General features: G+C 45.5%; 1 protein-coding gene across 4 annotated transcripts in view; it reads right to left on the minus strand.

Annotated features, from left to right (window-relative positions):
• NOL4 (nucleolar protein 4) overlaps positions 1 to 26,411 on the minus strand; it is a 633,075-nt gene that overhangs the window by 329,298 nt on the left and 277,366 nt on the right. For all 4 annotated transcript variants that reach the window (XM_069220100.1, XM_069220098.1, XM_069220102.1 and 1 more), the window contains exon 5: positions 7,238 to 7,350. In XM_069220100.1, coding sequence (XP_069076201.1) covers positions 7,238 to 7,350 — 113 coding nt within the window. The remainder of the gene's footprint in view (positions 1 to 7,237; positions 7,351 to 26,411) is intronic.

Consider the following 26,411-nt stretch of genomic DNA (forward strand, 5'->3'; position numbering starts at 1 on the left):
CTTGTTTTTCTGGCCAACTTTTGAGGTTTGCAAAGGATTCTGGGTAACAGAACCTGGTCAGAGCCCCACAAGTCACCCCATCTTGGATTTCCCTAGGACTCTAGTTTTAAAAAAAGCACAGGTTTGGTAGGTTTCTCTAGGTACCGGCTGAGCTAGAGGCCAAAATCTACAGGTAGGCACTTTGCACAAAACATCTGTTTTCTGTGAAAAAATGTGATGTGTCCACGTTGTGTTTTGGGGCATTTCCTGTCGCACGCGCTAGGCCTATCCACACAAGTGAGGTATCATTTTTATCGGGAGACTTGGGGGAACGCTGGGTGGAAGGAAATCTGTGGCTCCTCTCAGATTCCAGAACTTTCTGTCACAGAAATGTGAGGAAAACTTGTTTTTCTGGCCAAATTTTGAGGTTTGCAAAGGATTCTGGGTAACAGAACCTGGCCAGAGCCCCACAAGTCACCCCATCTTGAATTCCCCTAGGTCTCTAGTTTTCATAAATGCACAGGTTTGGTAGGTTTCTCTATGTACCGGCTGAGCAAGAGGCCAAAATCTACAGGTAGGCACTTTGCAAAAAACACCTCTGTTTTCTGTGAAAAAATGTGATGTGTCCACGTTGTGTTTTGGGGCATTTCCTGTCACAGGCGCTAGGCCTATCCACACAAGTGAGGTATCATTTTTATCGGGAGACTTGGGGGAACGCTGGGTGGAAGGAAATTTGTGTCCCCTCTCAGATTCCAGAACTTTCTGTCACCAAAATGTGGGGAAAATGTGTTTTTTTAGCCAAATTTTGAGGTTTGCAAAGGATTCTGGGTAACAGAACCTGGTCAGAGCCCCACAAGTCACCCCATCTTGGATTCCCCTAGGTCTCTAGTTTAAAAAAAGCACAGGTTTGGTAGGTTTCCCTAGGTGCCGGCTGAGCTGGAGGCCAAAATCTACAGGTAGGAAATTTGTGGCTCCTCTCAGATTCCAGAACTTTCTGTCACCGAAATGTGAGGAAAACTTGTTTTTCTGGCCAACTTTTGAGGTTTGCAAAGGATTCTGGGTAACAGAACCTGGCCAGAGCCCCACAAGTCACCCCATCTTGAATTCCCCTAGGTCTCTAGTTTTCATAAATGCACAGGTTTGGTAGGTTTCTCTATGTACCGGCTGAGCAAGAGGCCAAAATCTACAGGTAGGCACTTTGCAAAAAACACCTCTGTTTTCTGTGAAAAAATGTGATGTGTCCACGTTGTGTTTTGGGGCATTTCCTGTCACAGGCGCTAGGCCTATCCACACAAGTGAGGTATCATTTTTATCGGGAGACTTGGGGCAACGCTGGGTGGAAGGAAATTTGTGTCCCCTCTCAGATTCCAGAACTTTCTGTCACCAAAATGTGGGGAAAATGTGTTTTTTTAGCCAAATTTTGAGGTTTGCAAAGGATTCTGGGTAACAGAACCTGGTCAGAGCCCCACAAGTCACCCCATCTTGGATTCCCCTAGGTCTCTAGTTTAAAAAAAGCACAGGTTTGGTAGGTTTCCCTAGGTGCCGGCTGAGCTGGAGGCCAAAATCTACAGGTAGGAAATTTGTGGCTCCTCTCAGATTCCAGAACTTTCTGTCACCGAAATGTGAGGAAAACTTGTTTTTCTGGCCAACTTTTGAGGTTTGCAAAGGATTCTGGGTAACAGAACCTGGTCAGAGCCCCACAAGTCACCCCATCTTGGATTTCCCTAGGACTCTAGTTTTAAAAAAAGCACAGGTTTGGTAGGTTTCCCTAGGTGCCGGCTGATCTGGAGGCCAAAATCTACAGGTAGGCACTTTGCAAAAAACACCTCTGTTTTCTGTCAAAAAATGGGATGTGTCCACGTTGTGTTTTGGGGCATTTCCTGTCACAGGCGCTAGGCCTATCCACACAAGTGAGGTATCATTTTTATCGGGAGACTTGGGGGAACGCTGGGTGGAAGGAAATTTGTGTCTCCTCTCAGATTCCAGAACTTTCTGTCACCGAAATGTGAGGGAAATGTATTTTTTTAGCCAAATTTTGAGGTTTGCAAAGGATTCTGGGTAACAGAACCTGGTCAGAGCCCCACAAGTCACCCCATCTTGGATTCCCCTAGGTCTCTAGTTTTAAAAAAGCACAGGTTTGGTAGGTTTCCCTAGGTGCCGGCTGAGCTGGAGGACAAAATCTACAGGTAGGCACTTTGCAAAAAACACCTCTGTTTTCTGTCAAAAAATGGGATGTGTCCACGTTGTGTTTTGGGGCATTTCCTGTTGCAGGCGCTAGGCCTATCCACACAAGTGAGGTATCATTTTTATCGGGAGACTTGGGGGAACGCTGGGTGGAAGGAAATCTGTGTCTCCTCTCAGATTCCAGAACTTTCTGTCACTGACATGTGAGGGAAATGTGTTTTTTTAGCCAAATTTTGAGGTTTGCAAAGGATTCTGGGTAACAGAACCTGGTCAGAGCCCCACAAGTCATCCCATCCTGGATTCCCCTAGGTCTCTAGTTTTAAAAAATGTACAGGTTTGGTAGGTTTCCCTAGGTGCCGGCTGAGCTAGAGGCCAAAATGTACAGGTAGGCACTTTGCAAAAAACACCTCGGTTTTCTTTCAAAAAATGGGATGTGTCCACGTTGTGTTTTGGGGCATTTCCTGTCGCGGGCGCTAGGCCTACCCACACAAGTGAGGTATCATTTTTATCAGGAGACTTGGGGGAACATAGAATAGGAAAACAAGTGTTATTGCCCCTTGTCTTTCTCTACAATTTTTTCTTCCAAATATAAGAGAGTGTGTAAAAAAGAGGTCTATTCGAGAAATGCCCTGTAATACACATGCTAGTATGGGCACCCCGGAATTCAGAGATGCACAAATAACCACTGCTCCTCAACACCTTATCTTGTGCCCATTTTGGAAATACAAAGGTTTTCTTGATAGCTATTTTTCACTCTTTATATTTCAGCAAATTAATTGCTGTATACCCGGTATAGAATGAAAACCCACTGCAGGGTGCAGCTCATTTATTGGCTCTGGGTACGTAGGGTTCTTGATGAACCTACAAGCCCTATATATCCCCGCAACCAGAAGAGTCCAGCAGATGTAACAGTATATTGCTTCAAAAAATCTGACATTGCAGGAAAAAGTTACAGAGTAAAGAGAAAAATTGCTGTTTTTTTCACCTCAATTTCAATATTATTTTGTTTCAGTTGTTATTTTCTGTCGGAAACCCTTGTAGGATCTACACAAATCACCCCTTGCTGAATTCAGAATTTTGTCTACTTTTCAGAAATGTTTAGGTTTCTGGGATCTAGCATTGGTTTCATGCCCATTTCTGTCACTGACTGGAAGGAGGCTGAAAGCACAAAAAATCTTAAAACTGGGTTATGTCCCAGTAAAATGCCAAAATTGTGTTGAAAAATTGGGTTTTCTGATTCAAGTCTGCCTGTTCCTGGAAGCTGGGAAGCTGGTGATTTTAGCACCGCAAACCCTTTGTTGATGCCATTTTTAGGGAAAGAACCACAAGCCTTCTTCTGCAGCCCCTTTTTCCCATTTTTTTGAAAAAACTAAAATGTCACTGTATTTTGGCTAATTTCTTGGCCTCCTTCAGGGGAACCCACATAGTCTGGGTACCTGTAGAATCCCTAGGATTTTGGAAAAAAGGACGCAAATTTGGCGTGCGTAGCTTATGTGGACAAAAAGTTATGAGGGCCTAAGCGAGAACTATTCCAAATAGGCAAAAAAAGGCCTGGCACAGGAGGGGAAAAAGGCCTGGCAGTGAAGGGGTTAATGGAGTCAGTAAATATCACGCATCATGACCTTTCTGCCATGAATAACCACACCTTTAGTAAAGTTTAGTAAGTTTCCCTTATATAAACAATCCTGAAGTCATGTAGATTAATCTCAATATCAAATTAAACACATATAAAAACAATACTGGTTGTCTAAAGCGGCAGAAAAACACAATCTAATCAAAGCTTGCACCGTGACACATTCTAAAGCTACAGTGCAAATCAATAGCAGAGTCAGTTGTGACAAAGCTATAACATACACAGGATTCAGCAGGGTAATTCATCAATCATTAGTCCCTGTAACAGTCAGTCATTTGTGAGGGCCCTTAACTAACGTCAGATTAGCATCATTATGTTGGGCTTCATGCAAAACAATTTGGAAACACAAATTTGGAAAAACATCTAACTATGGATCTGTCAAAACAGCACAGTTGGTACCTAGAAAGAAAAGGCATAGAATGCATAATAGTCAGGTCTCATCATGTCTACCGATCCTCGGTATGGGTCAGCAAAGCAGAATCAGTCTTCGTCCTCAGGTCATCAGTCGATCAGCATAGCATCAGGCTCTCAGTCAGACAGTATGAGCCCAATGACAGAACGAATCTCGAATCTCTCCTCTAAAGTCTCTGCAACTCAAGTCTCTCAAAATCAGGACTCAAATCTCCCTCTCCTAAAGTATCTCTGAATATTTCTTCTCTGTCGCGTTGTTATATCAAAGTCACCTAAACTATCTCCTAATTCCCTATCAGTCAGTTAATTGTACATTTATACTTTATCAAATAATATTTCTATACCAAATCTATGAATTCTAATATTTCTCTATTCACATGCAGTTGATTGGTCCACTTTATGATGTCCTCATCACCCGGCTCGACAGGTAACAATATTGTCGCATCTTCAGCTCCAATGAGTATCTTCATTGTTCTCGTCCTGGGAAAGTACGTCTCACACACATTACACATAAGTTGTTACACTAGAGGGAACATCATCTCCTTGCAGTCGGTTCTCACGAAAAGCTTCTGTTAAGCACTGTTAGCAAGACAATGGATATTTCACAGATTAATTCACTCTGTCAGCATTTATATTAAACACTAAGAAATACAGCTTCTGCATGAGGCCTGGCAAGACTAGGCCAAGACACTCACTAAGTTAAGGCCTACAATTAATAAAACTAAAGCATACTTCATAACCCTTAATATGACATATTACTACATTAATCTAGTACATTTTCAATATTTTATAAGCATTATTCATTAATTAGTACATTTCGTGAACATTGGTGGTCATTCTCCGAGGTCACATTTTCAAATGCGTGCATTATTTTTCTATGTTATTCATTTTCTACATAAACTCATTATTCAAAATACACTCATTAATCATTTCTGATTAAAACATCTGCGCTAGCACACTCCCAGAACGCGTCACATTGTAACTCTTCACTACGAGATTTGTGAGACTTGGAACGAAGAGGCTGAACTGCAGACGCAGAGCATGCATCACATCATGAAGCATATGTTGGAATGCACTGGCTGAACCTCATAGACGTCACCAAATGTGCTGTGAAGGCACCTTTTTGCACCATTTTTTTCCTCAGAGAAACAATTCCTATGAGCCTTCATAGAAACTTTCGAGTTCCTCCACTTTGACCTTTCGTTCAGTGCCATGTGTGTTTGAGAGTGTAGGGCGTTTTATTTTTCTGGCTTCCCCCTTGATGATTGATCATATTATGACGACCCCATATCACACAGAGTTGTATTGAGAGCAAGTCTGCCTTGGTCTGAAGGAGAGGCCACTTTTCATTCTGCTGCATTCGCCCATTGCAGTCCTCTAGCCGCAGACCCTCTGGCTTTTCAACTTGCTCCATTAGTGGTGGTGTGACGTGTGCGAGAGGAGCGGGAAGTGGAGGTGGCAACACCCTAGCATGGATTGGACGAAACTGCTGGGTGGGTTGCAAGAAGAGACAGTAATGGGAGAGTATGTGTGGTTTCATCTCCTTTGCACGTATGAGTGTGCATGTGAATGTGTGTTTGTGTGCATGTTAGTCTCATGAGTGCAGGTGGTGTATGCGTATATTGTCTGTGTGCATGGTGAGTGTGTGTGTGTGTGGTGCATCAGTGTGTATTGTGGTGAAGATGATAGACCCTGGCTTCTGGCGGTTACTCGCTGATATCTGTTGGCCACCAGCCCCAGGCAACCTCCGACAGTCCTCATGGAGGATGAAATTAGTTCATAAATGCCGCTTCCGAATTGCCGTAAAACCTATGTATTCTTAACTAATTTAGTTAAAAATTGAGATGTAAAACAGCGAGTGTGGATCCATTTATAAAAACATCGTGAGAGTGCCGCCCCTAAAACATGCCTGTGGAAAGTTAGAATCATTCATTTCAATGAAACGTTTCGTAAAAATTCGACCCGGGTATTACCCAGCACTCCATCACTTTAGTAGTTCACAACCCGCACTATCAGGAACAGAGACAGGGTGATCTCTAGAATAGGAGATTCACATCATTTTCCAAGCTTTCCCGCAGGATGCAGCGCTTTTAAAATCTCACAGAGGTTCACAAGTGGAATAACTATCTCCGGTAAGGATGCTGATGGCGATATTTTGTAGGTAAAAATGTATTGTTATTTTGCACTTAATACACACAGGGGGTGATTCTGACTTCGGCGGGCGGCGGAGGCCGCCCGCCGAAGTTCCCCCACCAAAATACCGCTCCGCGGTCACAAGACCGCGGAGGGTATTTTGGGATTTGCCCTGGGCTGGCGGGTGGCCGCCAAAAGGCCGCCCGCCAGCCCAGGGCAAATCACCTTCCCACGAGGACGCCGGCTCAGAATTGAGCCGGCGTAGTGGGAAGGTGCGACGGGTGCTGTTGCACCCGTCGCGTATTTCAGTGTCGCGGCACCCCCTCCCGCCATCCTGTTCCTGGCGGGAGACCCGCCAGGAACAGGATGGCGGGAGGGGGTGTCAGAATCCCCAAGGCGGCGGAGCGCGCTCCGCCGCCATGGAGGATTCTGAAGGGCAGCGGAAAACCGGCGGGAGACCGCCGGTTTCCCGCATCTGACCGCGGCAGAACCGCCGCGGTCAGAATGCCCTTGGGAGCACCGCCAGCCTGTTGGCGGTGCTCCCGTGGTCGGTGACCGCCAGGGTCAGAATGACCCCCACAATCTCACCTACAGCCTTCTTAGTGGCACTTTTTGAATTAAACAGAAAATAATTTTGGATGTTTTCTCTTATAACGAGACAAGATCCCTCTAACTTGCTAAAGACAGAAGAAACACACTCTGAGCTAATAAACACAATGCAAACAATCATAAAAACACCAGGCTTCATATTTTTCTTGATCAGACGTAACATAAAATCAGTGCTTATTTTTCACATTAAACCACGTCCGCTGAGGCTCTCCAGTGCTCGCGCGCTGAAAAATCCAACCCGTGGCAGATATTCCAGTTATGACATAACTTGGAGGGCATTTCTCTTACCTCGTCCTGCTGTGAGTTCAGCAGCTGCAGCTTCATGTGCTTCATGTAGGCCATGGTAATTGGCATGTTGTAATCTATCATGCTGGTCACCAACGCGGGGGGCTTCCCGTTGTCTGCAATGAGACCAGAGCTTGGTGAATATTCAATGAGGCGAGCCCAGCTACGCACGGAGACAATTCATATCTTATAAACGTTTCGTTCAGTTTGATGTTTTCTGAAAACACGTAGGGTCTTCTAAGAAGGCTGTTATATGTGAAACAGAGGCACCCAGTCAGAAAGTAATCACATTGAAAAACCACTTTGATGCAACAAACGTCCTGGGGTCCTAACTCAAACAAGGAAAAGAGGCCCCTCAATTTTACAGGGTATTGAAAGGAGGCCATACCTGGTGTATGATGGGCCCCTCCCAACTTAGACCCTGGTGCTATTGCACCTGCTTCACTAATAATAATCACGCCCACCACAAGTGCTAAGAATGAAGGGAACTCTCACATACCCTTTCCGGTCTCTGCTTATGTAAATAAATACCGCTTCTATATATTGCATTTGTCCTTATTAGGGCACCAACAATAGTGGCGCCCTCCTAATCCCAGACTGGCACTTTCGAACCCCACCCAGCAGGCAGCAGCGTTGGGAACTACCACAGGCAGTGACCAGCAGTGAGTGCTAATGAGCTGGCAGCCCCCCTGCAGAGGGTGGGATCAGACCAAACAGGTCTGTGTAAATGATCCTGCCATCCTATAATTGCCATCATGAGGCGAGGGCGTGGCCTAGGAGTGGTCTGGCATCATGCTGCTAAGAGTCACCTGCCCCCCCAACAAACACCCTTCCCCCCAAAAAAATAGAAAACAAAAGCTTGCTGATGCTGCTGCCGATGTCCTGAGGTATTTTCACACTCCTTAACGGACATCGGTAGACCAGAGCAGTGACATAACATTAGCTCTCGCAGCCCCTCTGGTGCGTGGGGTCCCGATCTCCAGAGACCCCCCTCTGCATAGCTGGCAATGTGCATGAGTGGCTGGCCCCTGGCCTGAGAGCTCCTGACTGGGTCCGGGGATCCCCCTCCCTGTACTTTGCAGGTGGACCCCCTCAAGTTTTGTTACACCACTGGCCGAGAGCATCCACAAACGAGCTGGAAAACCAATCTTTGTATCGGTTTTTAGTTTGTCTTTCCTCCCACTGTGTGACATAGGCTCCTCAATGGGTGACTGTGAGAAGGGAGATGATACTTTGTGTAAGTTGGCCCATCACCACAATTGATACAACAGAAACAGATGAGTAGCTCTTGTACCCCTTAATATACTTACTGTATGTTTGAGTTAAAAAGATATCACTGCTGCCAGCATGAAAAATCCACTAATGATAGGGACAAGGATAATTCCTAAACCGCCTAGAAACCTACTATATGTTTCAGATGTTTCAGATTCCAATATGACCTGCATGTGCAGGGGAGTACCAAAGCCTAATCTTACACATCCCTTGTATCATTCAAGCTCTCAGCACGTTCCCTTGAAACTGTTTCCATTTAGGTCTAATACAAATTTTGTTATAGGCACCAGGACACCTGGCCTGCCACTCGCTGTGACCTCCAGCTCCTGCTTGTTCCAGCCTGACCCAGTAACACTGCAGCTGCCTGGGTTTTCTGCCCAGGTTTTCCAACTCATCGTTCTTTCCACCAACAGATCCCAGGACTTTCTCCACCCTCTCCCCGGAGATACACCATCGTTGAGCTCTACACCCTCGACTCTGAGTGCCTCAACAAACACTGCACTGTGCAGGACCTTCACCTGCACCCACTGCCATTTCACCTGCCTCAGCACACACACCACAACCTACCAACTAGCCCCACCCAGAACACAACCACCTGCACAAAAACACCAACTCACATGTGTCCTTCTCAACACACGCTCACTATGCAAACACACCACCAAGATTTGGGACCTCATTTCCACCCGCACACTTAACGTCCTCTTCCTCATTGAGACCTGGCTCAACCCCACTTCCAGGCCTATCATCGCCACAGCAATACCCAAAGGATACAAGATCACTCACCACGGCTGCACCAACAAGCCTGGTATAGGGATTGCCATCATACACAAGGAATCCATCCAATGCACCACCACAAATGACAACATCATCCTAGCCATGGAGTACCTCAATTTCCGACTCCAGACAGATAGCAAAACGCCCTACATGGTGCACCCTCGTCTACTATTTTCCAGGACCATGTCCAGCCTTTTGCAACGTAATCACTGACTTCATCACCCCCCTTGCCATAGACCCCAAAAACTACATTTTCATAGTCAACCTCAACTTTCATCTTGATAACCACAATGACATTAACACTACCCATGTCCTCGACAGCATAAACAACATCGGACTCACCCAACTCGTCCACGACCCCACGCACACTGCTGGCCACATGCTAGACCCCATCTTCACCTCCAGTGACAGCATCACGTACAGCCACACTATGGAACTCACCTGGACTGACCACTATATTGTTCACTTCAACATCACCAGCCCATGGATCTCCACCCCCCATCTGCCCAACACCCCTACCACATCTGTAGAAAAGTATCAAAGGACACTTGAATCAATGCCTTCACCACCTCCCACCCCATCTTCTCCAACAACCTAAACCAAAACAACAGAAACTTCAAAAATTGGATAATCAACTGCACCAACAGCATCGCTTCTATTGGTAACAATACCCACAGAAGGTCCACCAAGCACGCTATCTGGTTCAGTGAAGGCCTCAGAACCACTAAACGACATGGTAAACAACTGGCAAGGAGTTTGTGCACCAGCAAGGACATGACCAGCAAGACCACCTTCAAGACAACCCTCACTCTCTACCACAGAAAGTTGAAAGAATAGAAAAGAAATGCCTTAGTCTCATACATCGAATCAAGATCCAATAACAGCAAAGAACTCTTCTTCTATACCTCTGTAAAAAAAATTGTTGTCCATAGATTTTCATTTTTGATTTGTGTTTTTGTCTCATTAGAGAAGTAATTTAGCTTGGGTAGACATTAATAATTTGGGCTGATTCTGTCTGTATGATATTTTAAAAAATGGAGGATGTGTTGAGTGAAGATGTACTATTTCATGAACCATGAGACCTATGTACTTCATTTTGGTGTCAAAACATAAGTTTGGGGGGTCAAGTAGTCTTATAGAGACAGAAACTAACTCCCCAGAGCAACCCTAATGCCATTTTCCAAAGTAGCTGCTCTATAATGATGTGTTTTAGCTATCATATTGGTAATTTATTTTAATATTGATTTTGTTTCAGCAAAGGATCTTTACCTCCTGACAGAGTGTTACTTACTACAAAATATGAGGACTCCTTCAACAAAGAAAAATGTGTCATATGCCAAATTAATCTGAATAAAAAGCTAACATCAACTGCTGCTGGACAGAAGAGAGTCCTAGATGCTGCAGAAATACGGCAAAACGAAGTTCACAAAAGATTGAACTGATGGGTGAAGAGGACAAAATATCTTATCACTGTAACAACAAGTGCTACAAGTTGTATACAATGGATAAAAGCCTGAAACAATTGGCAAAAAAGCAGAAACCAGGGAATCACAACAAGAATCAAAGTCTTCTGAGAAAACGACGACAACCAAACCCAATGCCACTTAGGAGATCAATGGCTACCCCTCGTCCACCTCTAACAACTGATCAGAAAGTAGAGGATCTTCAGTGTGTTACCTGTGGTATAGCCAGAACAAGAGCCAAAGGGATTGCCGAAAGAACAAAGTACAGAGTATGTGAGTATCACAGGGCAAAAATGTTTTTATCTGCAGCCAGTTTCTTCCAAGATGACGTTTTCAGCTGAGAAGCTGATCTAAACAGTGAGATGAATGTATCTGCAGCAAATGTGTATGCCCACCCGAACTGTATGTGTGCGTTCATGCAAAAATATTAATGTACTAGGAGCTTCCAGCAGCAACATAACTCCCAACCTTCAGTTAAGTTTGCACTCTTTGAAAAAGCAAATGAGGTTTTAAAGCCTCTCTTGAGTGCTAGCTATGATTTCGCACTCAGTGAGATCAGAGAAATAATGGTCAACATTGATGAAACTGTACTGATCCATAATAATGAAATTAACATTTTTCTGGTGAGGATGTACAATGACAGAATTCATTTTGTCAATCTAACATAAAAAATGAGCTATTTTTAGAGTTCTCAGCTGATTTGACTCCTAAAGTTCTTGCTGCCAAAATAAGATCACAGGATGAAGTATAATCAGCAGGAACCATTTCAAGGGACATCCAGAAAGATTTAGATTTTGGACTTAGTGACAAATTTTGGTGATGCCCCAGAGCTTCAGAAATCATGGGAGTCAACAAGAATATCCGATGTTGTCTTAACATTTTATACACCATTGTTTAATATCAGCAAAGCAAAACTGTTGCAAACTTATGTTCTTGAGTTGAGAGCAGAAGCCAACAACATTGATGATGGCTTTGAAGATATAAGTGAAGAAGTGAAAGACAATCCTTTGAACCAACAGGCTTATGCTGTGCAAACGTACTGTCTTTTCCACATTATGTTTTATGAATTACATCACAGCAAAAATAAAACTCCGCTACACATGATGACTGCCCATGCAATCTATGACAGGTGAAAAACTAGACAGCTAGACACTTCTACACATAGGACTTGTGTATTGTAGGAAGTTGGCTCTGTATGTGCTATTTCAAAGTAAGGAATAGCATGCACAGAGTCCAAGGGTTCCCCTTAGAGGTAAAATAGTGGTAAAAATAGATAATACTAATGCTCTATTTTGTGGTAGTGTGGTCGAGCAGTAGGCTTATCCAAGGAGTAGTGTTAAGCATTTGTTGTACATACACATAGACAATAAATGAGGTACACACACTCAGAGACAAATCCAGCCAATAGGTTTTTATATAGAAAAATATCTTTTCTTAGTTTATTTTAAGAACCACAGGTTCAAATTTAACATGTAATATCTTGTTCGAAAGGTATTGCAGGTAAGTACTTTAGGAACTTCAAATCATCAAAATTGCATGTATACTTTTCAAGTTACTGTCAAATAGCTGTTTCAAAAGTGGACACTTAGTGCAATTTTCACAGTTCCTGGGGGAGGTAAGTTTTTGTTAGTTTTACCAGGTAAGTAAGACACTTACAGGGTTCAGTTCTTGGTCCAAGGTAGCCCACCGTTGGGGGTTCAGAGCAACCCCAAAGTCACCACACCAGCAGCTCAGGGCCGGTCAGGTGCAGAGTTCAAAGTGGTGCCCAAAACACATAGGCTAGAATGGAGAGAAGGGGGTGCCCCGGTTCCGGTCTGCTTGCAGGTAAGTACCCGCGTCTTCGGATGGCAGACCAGGGGGGTTTTGTAGGGCACCGGGGGGGACACAAGTCCACACAGAAATTTCACCCTCAGCAGCGCGGGGGCGGCCGGGTGCAGTGTAGGAACAGGCGTCGGGTTCGCAATGTTAGTCTATGAGAGATCTCGGGATCTCTTCAGCGCTGCAGGCAGGCAAGGGGGGGATTCCTCGGGGAAACCTCCACTTGGGCAAGGGAGAGGGACTCCTGGGGGTCACTTCTCCGGTGAAAGTCCGGTCCTTCAGGTCCTGGGGGCTGCGGGTGCAGGGTCTCTCCCAGGCGTCGGGACTTTAGGTTCAAAGAGTCGCGGTCAGGGGAAGCCTCGGGATTCCCTCTGCAGGCGGCGCTGTGGGGGCTCAGGGGGGACAGGTTTTGGTACTCACAGTATCAGAGTAGTCCTGGGGTCCCTCCTGAGGCGTCGGATCTCCACCAGTCGAGTCGGGGTCGCCGGGTGCAGTGTTGCAAGTCTCACGCTTCTTGCGGGGAGCTTGCAGGGTTCTTTAAAGCTGCTGGAAACAAAGTTGCAGCTTTTCGTGGAGCAGGTCCGCTGTCCTCGGGAGTTTCTTGTCTTTTCGAAGCAGGGGCAGTCCTCAGAGGATGTCGAGGTCGCTGGTCCCTTCGGAAGGCGTCGCTGGAGCAGGATCTTTGGAAGGCAGGAGACAGGCCGGTGAGTTTCTGGAGCCAAGGCAGTTGTCGTCTTCTGGTCTTCCGCTGCAGGGGTTTTCAGCTGGGCAGTCCTTCTTCTTGTTGCAGGAATCTAATTTTCTAGGGTTCAGGGTAGCCCTTAAATACTAAATTTAAGGGCGTGTTTTAGGTCTGGGGGGTTAGTAGCCAATGGCTACTAGCCCTGAGGGTGGGTACACCCTCTTTGTGCCTCCTCCCAAGGGGAGGGGGTCACAATCCTAACCCTATTGGGGGAATCCTCCATCTGCAAGATGGAGGATTTCTAAAAGTTAGAGTCACTTCAGCTCAGGACACCTTAGGGGCTGTCCTGACTGGTCAGTGACTCCTCCTTGTTTTTCTCATTATCTTCTCCGGCCTTGCCGCCAAAAGTGGGGCCTGGCCGGAGGGGGCGGGCAACTCCACTAGCTGGAGTGTCCTGCTGGGTTGGCACAAAGGAGGTGAGCCTTTGAGGCTCACCGCCAGGTGTGACAATTCCTGCCTGGGGGAGGTGTTAGCATCTCCACCCAGTGCAGGCTTTGTTACTGGCCTCAGAGTGACAAAGGCACTCTCCCCATGGGGCCAGCAACATGTCTCGGTTTGTGGCAGGCTGCTAAAACTAGTCAGCCTACACAGATAGTCGGTTAAGTTTCAGGGGGCACCTCTAAGGTGCCCTCTGTGGTGTATTTTACAATAAAATGTACACTGGCATCAGTGTGCATTTATTGTGCTGAGAAGTTTTATACCAAACTTCCCAGTTTTCAGTGTAGCCATTATGGTGCTGTGGAGTTCGTGTAAAACAGACTCCCAGACCATATACTCTTATGGCTACCCTGCACTTACAATGTCTAAGGTTTTGCTTAGACACTGTAGGGGCACAGTGCTCATGCACTGGTACCCTCACCTATGGTATAGTGCACCCTGCCTTAGGGCTGTAAGGCCTGCTAGAGGGGTGTCTTACCTATACTGCATAGGCAGTGAGAGGCTGGCATGGCACCCTGAGGGGAGTGCCATGTCGACTTACTCATTTTGTTCTCACCAGCACACACAGGCTTGTAAGCAGTGTGTCTGTGCTGAGTGAGGGGTCTCTAGGGTGGCATAATACATGCTACAGCCCTTAGAAACCTTCCCTGGCATCAGGGCCCTTGGTACCAGAGGTACCAGTTACAAGGGACTTATCTGGATGCCAGGGTGTGCCAATTGTGGAAACAATGGTACATTTTAGGTGAAAGAACACTGGTGCTGGGGCCTGGTTAGCAGGGTCCCAGCACACTTCTCAGTCAAGTCAGCATCAGTATCAGGCAAAAAGTGGGGGGTAACTGCAACAGGGAGCCATTTCTTTACACAAGCCCCCCCCAGCCCACAGGCCAGGAGACTCAGCCCAAGCTGGGAGAGTCTTCCTAGTCTGTCAGGCGAGGAAGAGTAGGAGAAATAGGCTGGTTAGTTGCAGGGCCTACTCTGCCTTACATCCTTCTGTTCAGGTCATTCCCTTTGGGGAACTGACCCACTTCCACAGTGATAGGACCTAGTCTGAATTGCCTCTTGTCTGCTTCTTCAATGTCTCCACCCATTCTTTTTATTTTGGGTTTAGAGGTATCCACCTCTGCTAATCTTATCTTAGCCAGGGTCATCCCTAGCTTACCCAAAGAGGTTACCCAGAGCTGGAGTAACCCCACCATGACCAACAGGGTCAGGGGGCCTAACTTGCTATTTGGCATGGGGTCTGACCACCATGCCAAGGATAGTGCAGCCACAAAGGCTAACACCCAGCAGAGGCCACTGACAGCTGTCAGTGCCCAGAACCACACCTTTAGCTCTTCACCTAAAAGGGAAGGGGCTAAGTTACAGGCTTCTTTGGGTTCAGGTTGCCTGTCTGCTGTATTGGAGTGGGGGGTTACCACATCTTGTAGTAAACACCCTTCTTCCACTCTTTCTTCTGTTAGCTGAGGAGCCACCCACTCAGGTTTAACAGTTGCCTGACTAGCCAGGACTTCTTGTGGGTCAGGTTGGACTTTATCAGGGCCATTTTTGGAGTTCTCCCCTACTGGAGCAGAATCTCCTTGGCTTGCTGTAACCTTGGCTAAAGGTTGTCCACCCTTCCTACTCTGTTTTCTTTTCTTCTTCTTCTGGGGCCTGCTTGCATTTACTGCAGAGGCAGGACTTCCAGAATCCTTGGGAGAGGACTGGCACTGGACCAGTTCCTCTCTTGAGCTCTGACTAACCTCTGGGTAGTCATTTCCAAGGAGACAATCAAGGGGGAGGTCTGTACTGACTACTACCCTTCTCCAGCTAAGAGTGCCACCCACTTCTATGGGCACTAAAGCCACAGGCCTCTTAGTGACCCTGTCTAGGCTAACTCTTACCCTGGCAGTCTCACCTGGGATGTACTGGTTTGAGAGCACCAGCCTGTCATGCACAATAGTGTGACTGGCACAAGTGTCTCTCAGGGCAGTGGTTGGGATTCCATTCACCAGTAGGTGGTGGAAGTGTCGGCTTCCCTCTGGAATCTCCAACTCACCTGTTGGGCCCTGTTTCCAGTTGAAGGCTAGGAAGACCTCCTCATCTGAGGAGTCATCTCCCAGGGCTACACTGGTTACCCCTGGAGTTTTGTTCTGGGGTTTGTTTTTGGGACAAGAAGTGTCCTTGGTGTGGTGCCCAGACTGTTTACAGTTGTGGCACCATGCCTTAGTGGCATCCCAGTTCTTACCCTGGTACCCACCTTTGTTTTGGGTTGTGTCTTGGGGCCCACCCACCTGTTCTGGTTTTTGGGGGCCTACAGAGGACTCTTTTTCTTTGTTTCTAGTGTCACCCACTTTCTCCTGGGGAGTTTTTGTAACCCCTTTCTTTTGGTCACCCCCAGTGGAAGTTTTGGTTACCCTAGTCTTGACCCAGTGGTCTGCCTTCTTTCCCAATTCTTGGGGAGAAATTGGACCTAGGTCTACCAGATACTGATGCAACTTTTCATTGAAGCAGTTACTTAAAATGTGTTCTTTCATAAACAAATTATAAAGCCCAACATAGTCACACACTTCATTTCCAGTTAACCAACCATCTAGTGTTTTTACTGAGTAGTCTACAAAATCAACCCAGGTCTGGCTCGAGGATTTTTGAGCCCCCCTGAATCTAATTCTATACTCCTCAGTGGAGAATCCAAAGCCCTCAATCAGGGTACCCTTCATGAGGTCATAAGATTCTGCATCTTTTCCAGAGAGTGTGAGGAGTCTATCCCTACACTTTCCAGTGAACATTTCCCAAAGGAGAGCACCCCAGTGAGATCTGTTTACTTTTCTGGTTACACAAGCCCTCTCAAAAGCTGTGAACCATTTGGTGATGTCATCACCATCTTCATATTTTGTTACAATCCCTTTGGGGATTTTTAGGATATCAGGAGAATCTCTGACCCTATTTAAGTTGCTGCCACCATCGATGGGACCTAGGCCCATCTCTTTTCTTTCCCTTTCTATGGCTAGGAGCTGCTTTTCCAAAGCCAATCTTTTGACCATCCTGGCTAACAGGGGGTCATCTTCACTGGAGTTATCCTCAGTGATTTCAGAGGTGTTGGTCCCTCCTGTGAGGGAACCAGCATCTCTGACTATTATTTGTGGAGTCAGGGCTTGAGAAGCCCTGCTCTCCCTAAGTAGGACTGGAGGGGGGGAATTTCCCTCCAAGTCACTATCTTCATCCTCTGAGTTGCCATCCTCAGAGGGGTTGGCCTTTTCAAACTCTGCCAAAAGCTCCTGGAGCTGTACTTTGGTAGGTTTGGGGCCCATTGCTATTTTCTTTAGTTTACAGAGTGACCTTAGCTCTCTCATCTGTAGATGGAGGTAAGGTGTGGTGTCGAGTTCCACCACATTCACATCTGTGCTAGACATTATGCTTCTAAAAGTTGGAATACTTTTTAAGAAACTAAAACTGGTTCTAGAATCTAGTTCAAACTTTTACAAACTTTTAAACTCTAAAAGAAATGCTAAACAGGATCTAACACAAGGCCCTAGCAGGTCTTTTAAGAATTTAGAAAACTTTTCAAATTGCAAAAATCAATTTCTAATGACAATTTTGGAATTTGTCGTGTGATCAGGTATTGGCTGAGTAGTCCAGCAAATGCAAAGTCTTGTACCCCACCGCTGATCCACCAATGTAGGAAGTTGGCTCTGTATGTGCTATTTCAAAGTAAGGAATAGCATGCACAGAGTCCAAGGGTTCCCCTTAGAGGTAAAATAGTGGTAAAAATAGATAATACTAATGCTCTATTTTGTGGTAGTGTGGTCGAGCAGTAGGCTTATCCAAGGAGTAGTGTTAAGCATTTGTTGTACATACACATAGACAATAAATGAGGTACACACACTCAGAGACAAATCCAGCCAATAGGTTTTTATATAGAAAAATATCTTTTCTTAGTTTATTTTAAGAACCACAGGTTCAAATTTAACATGTAATATCTTGTTCGAAAGGTATTGCAGGTAAGTACTTTAGGAACTTCAAATCATCAAAATTGCATGTATACTTTTCAAGTTACTGTCAAATAGCTGTTTCAAAAGTGGACACTTAGTGCAATTTTCACAGTTCCTGGGGGAGGTAAGTTTTTGTTAGTTTTACCAGGTAAGTAAGACACTTACAGGGTTCAGTTCTTGGTCCAAGGTAGCCCACCGTTGGGGGTTCAGAGCAACCCCAAAGTCACCACACCAGCAGCTCAGGGCCGGTCAGGTGCAGAGTTCAAAGTGGTGCCCAAAACACATAGGCTAGAATGGAGAGAAGGGGGTGCCCCGGTTCCGGTCTGCTTGCAGGTAAGTACCCGCGTCTTCGGATGGCAGACCAGGGGGGTTTTGTAGGGCACCGGGGGGGACACAAGTCCACACAGAAATTTCACCCTCAGCAGCGCGGGGGCGGCCGGGTGCAGTGTAGGAACAGGCGTCGGGTTCGCAATGTTAGTCTATGAGAGATCTCGGGATCTCTTCAGCGCTGCAGGCAGGCAAGGGGGGGATTCCTCGGGGAAACCTCCACTTGGGCAAGGGAGAGGGACTCCTGGGGGTCACTTCTCCGGTGAAAGTCCGGTCCTTCAGGTCCTGGGGGCTGCGGGTGCAGGGTCTCTCCCAGGCGTCGGGACTTTAGGTTCAAAGAGTCGCGGTCAGGGGAAGCCTCGGGATTCCCTCTGCAGGCGGCGCTGTGGGGGCTCAGGGGGGACAGGTTTTGGTACTCACAGTATCAGAGTAGTCCTGGGGTCCCTCCTGAGGCGTCGGATCTCCACCAGTCGAGTCGGGGTCGCCGGGTGCAGTGTTGCAAGTCTCACGCTTCTTGCGGGGAGCTTGCAGGGTTCTTTAAAGCTGCTGGAAACAAAGTTGCAGCTTTTCGTGGAGCAGGTCCGCTGTCCTCGGGAGTTTCTTGTCTTTTCGAAGCAGGGGCAGTCCTCAGAGGATGTCGAGGTCGCTGGTCCCTTCGGAAGGCGTCGCTGGAGCAGGATCTTTGGAAGGCAGGAGACAGGCCGGTGAGTTTCTGGAGCCAAGGCAGTTGTCGTCTTCTGGTCTTCCGCTGCAGGGGTTTTCAGCTGGGCAGTCCTTCTTCTTGTTGCAGGAATCTAATTTTCTAGGGTTCAGGGTAGCCCTTAAATACTAAATTTAAGGGCGTGTTTTAGGTCTGGGGGGTTAGTAGCCAATGGCTACTAGCCCTGAGGGTGGGTACACCCTCTTTGTGCCTCCTCCCAAGGGGAGGGGGTCACAATCCTAACCCTATTGGGGGAATCCTCCATCTGCAAGATGGAGGATTTCTAAAAGTTAGAGTCACTTCAGCTCAGGACACCTTAGGGGCTGTCCTGACTGGTCAGTGACTCCTCCTTGTTTTTCTCATTATCTTCTCCGGCCTTGCCGCCAAAAGTGGGGCCTGGCCGGAGGGGGCGGGCAACTCCACTAGCTGGAGTGTCCTGCTGGGTTGGCACAAAGGAGGTGAGCCTTTGAGGCTCACCGCCAGGTGTGACAATTCCTGCCTGGGGGAGGTGTTAGCATCTCCACCCAGTGCAGGCTTTGTTACTGGCCTCAGAGTGACAAAGGCACTCTCCCCATGGGGCCAGCAACATGTCTCGGTTTGTGGCAGGCTGCTAAAACTAGTCAGCCTACACAGATAGTCGGTTAAGTTTCAGGGGGCACCTCTAAGGTGCCCTCTGTGGTGTATTTTACAATAAAATGTACACTGGCATCAGTGTGCATTTATTGTGCTGAGAAGTTTTATACCAAACTTCCCAGTTTTCAGTGTAGCCATTATGGTGCTGTGGAGTTCGTGTAAAACAGACTCCCAGACCATATACTCTTATGGCTACCCTGCACTTACAATGTCTAAGGTTTTGCTTAGACACTGTAGGGGCACAGTGCTCATGCACTGGTACCCTCACCTATGGTATAGTGCACCCTGCCTTAGGGCTGTAAGGCCTGCTAGAGGGGTGTCTTACCTATACTGCATAGGCAGTGAGAGGCTGGCATGGCACCCTGAGGGGAGTGCCATGTCGACTTACTCATTTTGTTCTCACCAGCACACACAGGCTTGTAAGCAGTGTGTCTGTGCTGAGTGAGGGGTCTCTAGGGTGGCATAATACATGCTACAGCCCTTAGAAACCTTCCCTGGCATCAGGGCCCTTGGTACCAGAGGTACCAGTTACAAGGGACTTATCTGGATGCCAGGGTGTGCCAATTGTGGAAACAATGGTACATTTTAGGTGAAAGAACACTGGTGCTGGGGCCTGGTTAGCAGGGTCCCAGCACACTTCTCAGTCAAGTCAGCATCAGTATCAGGCAAAAAGTGGGGGGTAACTGCAACAGGGAGCCATTTCTTTACATGTATCAACAACTTATAATGACATAGTACGGAGCAGGAACTTGTTAGCAGCTCATGTTGTAAAATCCTATGAATCTGTCAACATCAGGACAGTGTGCGCTCTACGGCCGACAAAAATGCAAAAACCCAGCCTTTATGCAAGAGCATAATTAATGCATTGTGTTTATATGCAGTATGTTAACCTTTTGCATTGCAGACTTTAACCTTGAAAAACACTATTAATGATGTTTGCAATAACTGTTCATTTGCAAGGTATTGTTGCAGGCTTACTGAGTGTGTTAGGGTGTGGTCCCTTTCTAGGACCTTCTAGAACCTTTCCCTGCAGCATGACTGGGTGTGATTTGTGGGCTGGGCCAGACTCTATATAAGGGAGCCAGCCCAGCTCCACATGCTCACTATTCAGAGGTCCCGGTGCAGAGGAGCAGCAACTTCCTGAGCTCCTGTCGGGAGGCCTACCTTGATGTTCCAGGCCTGCCCTTTATTATGTTGGTGATCCTTGAGCAGGGCGGTAAGGCGGAGGTCGGGCTGTGCCCGACCCCGTTCACAAAGACTCTCGAATTTTGGGCCTACTCGTGAAACTTTCAGAGTGCGCGATTCATTGCTCTCATGTAAAACTTGATGTTCAGGTTGGCAACAGCTTGCGCGATCATTTCAATGCATTTGCATATTCTTGTTCGAATCGGCAGTGTGCGCGATTCATTTCCCGCATGTAAAACTTGATGTTCAGATTGGCATCAGCTTGCGCAATCATTTCATGGCATTTGCATATTCTTGTTCGAATCGGCAGTGTGCGCGATTCATTTCCCGCATGTAAAACTTGATGTTCAGATCGGCAACAGCTTGCGTGATCATTTCATCGCATTTGCATATTCTTGTTCGAATCGGCAGTGTGCGCGATTCATTTCCCGCATGTAAAATTTGATGTTCAGATCGCAACAGCTTGCGCGATCATTTCATGGCATTTGCATATTCTTGTTCGAATCAGCAGTGTGCGCAATTCATTTCCCGCATGCAAACCTTGGTGTTCAGATCGGCAACAGTGTGCAAGATCATTTCATGGCATTTGCATATTCTTGTTAGAATCGGCAGTGTGCGCGATTCATTTCCAGCATGTAAAACTTGATGTTCAGATCGGTAATAGTGTGCACGATCATTTCATGGCAATTAAAACTTTGGTGTGTAATGTTTGTTGAAGTGCACACATTTATCCTGAGCTTTTGGATTCTCTGTGAAGATGCTAAATTCAAAATGTGACATTCTTTGTGCATATTAAGTCCCTAGTACAATTCCTATTGTTTTCCAGGGAATGCTTCAGATTGGCTTTTGTCCTCATGTAAAAATGCAATGTTTGTTCTGAAACATTATTCTAAAAGGTTCTTGTATTTCTACACAGTATGTGATATTTCATGAAAAGCTCATATGAAACATTGTATTAACCATTCTTGATTTTTTCCAGGTACCCAGAGGTCTTGAGGTCTAGTTATAGTCACTTCTTAGGTTATCCATGTTTACAGTATGAGAACTCTTAGAACCATAGTCTAGTGAAAGTCAATATGATTATAGCTTGATATTGTGTTGTTTACCCTTTTGCTTCCTACAGGTCTCCTTCCCAGCTGTTCCCTACCTAATCCCCTTTTGCCCCACTTGGACTCTCTTAGGCTCTGTGATATTTCTATCAGAGCTTTGGAGCTGTCTAGTGGTGGACATGTTGGGAACGTGCGCAGGCCCCGAGGATCTGGTCTCCGTGACAGAATCCGACAGCACACCACTTCCAATTCACTTTACCGGGAAATGATTTACAGTTGCTGCTCTTGATAATTTTGATTTTGAAGACAGCTCTTCTTTGTCTGGAACATCCAGCACACATAGTGCTGTTTCAAGACTTTACCAATGAAGTAACTGCTGGAAAACAATATGTGTCAGGTGTTTGCCTAAACAAACAAAGCTGCAAACTTATAACCCAACTGCCTTGCTAACTTGGGCAAAATCACTACAAGCCATTAACATGTCCCAGTCTACCAGAATGTTTTAAACTGGATGAGGACATGGATCTTACTCTACCTGATGGTGTGGCCCATAAAGGTGATTTAACTGAATTTATCATATAGCTTATTCGGTGCAGACTGAAGGATGAAGAAAAGCCAATTCCTCCGTGGCCTGGAATTAGTGCTTTGATCTCCCAGAATACAATCCCACTGAAGAAGGTTGGGTTTTTACCAGTAGTACTATCTCCAGTCACAAACTATGCAACAGTATACACAGCTCTACACAATTTCCATAATGTGTGTGCTCAGCTTGAAGACCAGCCTATCATGCCAATTCTCTGTGATACAGGTGTTTTCCATATTATAGCTGACATTTTTATGAGCAATCAAGTAGAATTTGATGTTCTTTATCCAAAGATGGGCTTTTCCACATGACAAAAGTTGTATTGTGGTGTGCAGGAATTTATCGCAGTGGATGTGGCATAGATGATGCACTTATTGAGGCTGAACTCTTTGGAAGCAAACCTGTCCAGTTAGCATTGAGCGGAACTCATTACGTTTGTTCATTAAAAAGTATGCGCTGAGGCTATAGAATCATTGTGTTGGATTGCTTTCTGGATCATGAATGACAAATTAGGTTTTGCATATCTTATTTCAGAAGTAAATAGGCACGGGGTGCACTTCATTCAAAAGACACAATGCAAATACATGCAATGTTCAATACACTCAGATCAAAATCAGAAAACCTGAAAACCAAGTTTGTAGAGTTTGTCAAAGAATGTGAAGAAAAATCAGAACTTTGCAAGTACTGGGGAAATGCTTTACATATGATAGCTCTAGTGCAAAACTTGGTATATGCTGATCAGGAAGGTGAAAACTCTGGAGTCACAGACTACTATGTTTTGTGAATTTGATTGCATAAACTACCTGAGATATGGGTCCTGGTATTTGGAAAGAGTGAAGAAGCTATAGGTGGAAAAACCACACCTCTACAGAAAATCCATCCACAGACATTTTCTGGTGAAAGACAGAGAGGGAAGGCTCAATGCTGTGGCTCCAGATACAATACTAGAACAGACGATCCAGAGATCACAGAAAATCTCTGAGGGAATTGTTGGTCAGACACGTAAAATTTGACATAATCACTAAAGCTAAACGTTCACAATTAAATTGCCATAGTAAGAGTGTCGTCCAACCAGCCACTACAAAACAGTTTTCAAAAAAACAAATTTCACAAGCACATAGAGAGATGGATGTAGCAAAAGAAAGGGGTGAATTTATCAAGGAGATTCTGTTACACGTTCTTCTTCCAACAAACACATTATTTGATGGAGATGAGGCAACCAAACCAGCAAAGCACAAACTCGTGCAAGGGCTCAAAAAAAACTTTCACCTGAAGAATTTCAATTCAAAAAGGTGTCCTCATTGAAAATTGCTATTGCTGTGGACTATATGCCACAATTGCAAATGGCCAAGATTTCATCCATGCAAAACTTTGAGAGGTTTTTCAGACTATTCTATAGATATTAAAATCAGTGTGCACCTTGACAGTTATCTTGAACTATCTGTCAAAGAATGTGAGCGAATCAGACGAATGTCTACAAGTGGCCAATTAATCTTGCCTGCATCAAAAATTCGACCCCTATACTTGTGCAACTTGATAAATTCTGGTCCTCAACATCGAACAAGAAGAACTTGGAGATGTTAACTCGCCAAAGCATTGCTGATGATTCAGTGATGATTGAATTTCTATTAATTTCAAGTAGAATGATTGTCAATGAGGAGTTTGTCCCAGCAGAAATTTATTCAAAAGGTACGGGCCATAATTTCCAAGAACTTAACAGCTAATTGGAGGAAGCTGACCTTCGTGTTGTGCCAAATGTTGAGCGGGCTGTTCGAAATAGTTCCAAACGAAGAGGGTGTACTGTCATTGTACTGTCACATGACAAAAATGTTAATATTGTGCTACTTAGATTTGTTGCAATGTTCATAAGACAAGGATTGTCAGAGTTATGGATATGTTATGGAACAGGCGAGAAAAGACACTCAATCCTGCTTCAAATTCTGTGCAAGAAACTTGACCCAGAGATGCCCAGTGTTCTTATCAAGGCACATATTCTTATGGGTGATGACACTTTGAGCAAAATTGAAACAAAGCTTGGTTAGCTGCTGAACCTGTGAAGTTTCTAAAACGATTTGCTGAGACAGAGGAAGAATGTGGCTTTAAAGATGTAGAAAAAAAGATTGTTCCTGTGTGGAAAACAAGTTCTGATTGTCACACTTTTGATTATCTTTGGTACCGTGAGTTCAAGAGATCAGTCCCGCTAAGTGACCCTCCACAGGCCTCATATTCTGTGTGTGGACACATTAAAAGAGTATTCTACTTGATCAGAAGATGTGTAAATATTTTGGATCATGCATACATAGAGAAAGATCCATGTGAATTTGGTTAGGAAGATATTGATGGGGTGCTAAAACCTATGAAATTTCTAAAGCCTCTACCCACAGAATTTACGCGTACATGTACTTGGAAAATCTCTGCTACAAAAGATGTCCCTATCAATATACTCTTCTCAAATGTTCAACATTCTGCAAATGTACCACAAGCGATTGCTGAAAGAAATAAATAAAGTGAACTATGAAAATGTGTCTAAAACAGGAGTGATAAGCATTTTTTTTCACATTCAGATCACAAACATTGTTTGGCTTATACATAAAAGGATGAGAAACCATTATTATTTGTTTCATTTCTATATATGTCTCTTCTTCCTCTATTATAGCCGCCATTTTGGAAAATGGCAGAAGGGTTGCTCTGAGGAGTTATTTTCTGTCTCTATAGGTCTACTTAACCCCCAAAACCTATGTTTTGACACCAAAATGAAGTATATAGTTCTCATGGTTCCTGGAAAATTACATCATCAGTGCAACACATCCACCATTTTTAAGTGTCGTCCAGCAAAAATCATCCCGGATCAACAATGCCTACCTAAGCTAAATTACTTCTCTAATGATCTAAAAACACAAATCATAAATGAAAATCTCTGGACAACTGTTGTTTTATAGAGGTATATCATGGGGCCGGTATTATTGCCCATGTCCTCATCGCATCTTCAACCTAGGGAAGCCAGAATCAGCCATGTACTCATCACCTTGTTCAATACCTCAACTGTCATAGCCACCTTCCCTGATGGCAGAAGTCAATGCCCTACTAAAGAAACCATTGGCCCGCCCCAGCAAGCTCAACAACAACCAACTGATCTTCCTGCTGTGTTTCCCAGCCAAAGTATAAGAAAAGCCATCAACCAACTAGTCCCCTCACATCTGGAATGGAACCTCCTACTTGACTCCTCCCAATCTGGATTCCACAGCAATCACAGCATTGAGACAGCTCTCACTGCAGTTACAAACGACATGCAAGCCCTACTTGACAAGGAGATACAGCTCTGATCATCCTAGACCTTTTGCAGCCTTCGATCTGGTCTCCCACCACACATTCATCACATGGCTGCACAACATAGGTATTCAGGAGCCGCCCTCAAATGGATTGTATCTTTCTTCACCGAAAGAACGCATAAAGTCTGCCTTTCCCCCTTCACCTCTGAACCCTAGGAAATCATCTGTGGCATGCCCCAAAGATCCTCAATCAGCCCCACCCTCCTTAAAACGTATAAATGACCCCTCTGGTCAACATTGCCAAAATCCAACATCATAACCTATGCCGACAACGCACGACTCACCCTCTTCATCTCCGAAGATATCACCAAGACCAGCTTCCACAACTGCATGACAGGCATCACTAACTGGATGAAGGACAACAGCCCGAAGCTCAACACGGACAAAAAAGAGGTACTGATTTTTGGAAACAAAATCCCCCCATAGGACGCATCCTAGTGGCCCTCAGAATTAGGACCTACTCCTAACCCCATGAACCTAGGCATCATTCTGGACAACAAGCTAATCATGATGGCTCAGGTCAACTACCTCTCCTCCTGACTCATCATCATCAGCATGCTTTGTAAGACATTCAAATGGCTACCCCGAAACTCCAGACGCACCATTACCCAGGCCCTCATCTCCAGCCCACTGTACTACCACCACACCCTCTTCACACGGATCGCAGTTCACCACTTCTGATGTCTACAGAACACTGCAACAAGAATATTCCTAGATCTCCCTAGACAAACGCACATTACCCCTTACCTCAGTGAGCTCCACCGGCTCCCTGTACAGTAAAGACATCAGTTCAAGCTCTTGACCCGTTCATACAAGACCCTACACAACTGAAAACTCACCTATTTAAACCACCACCTGAACTTACATCAGCTCACCAGACACCGCCGCTCTGCGTC

Source organism: Pleurodeles waltl, chromosome 2_2, assembly GCF_031143425.1.
Source record: "Pleurodeles waltl isolate 20211129_DDA chromosome 2_2, aPleWal1.hap1.20221129, whole genome shotgun sequence".
NCBI lineage: Eukaryota > Metazoa > Chordata > Amphibia > Caudata > Salamandridae > Pleurodeles > Pleurodeles waltl.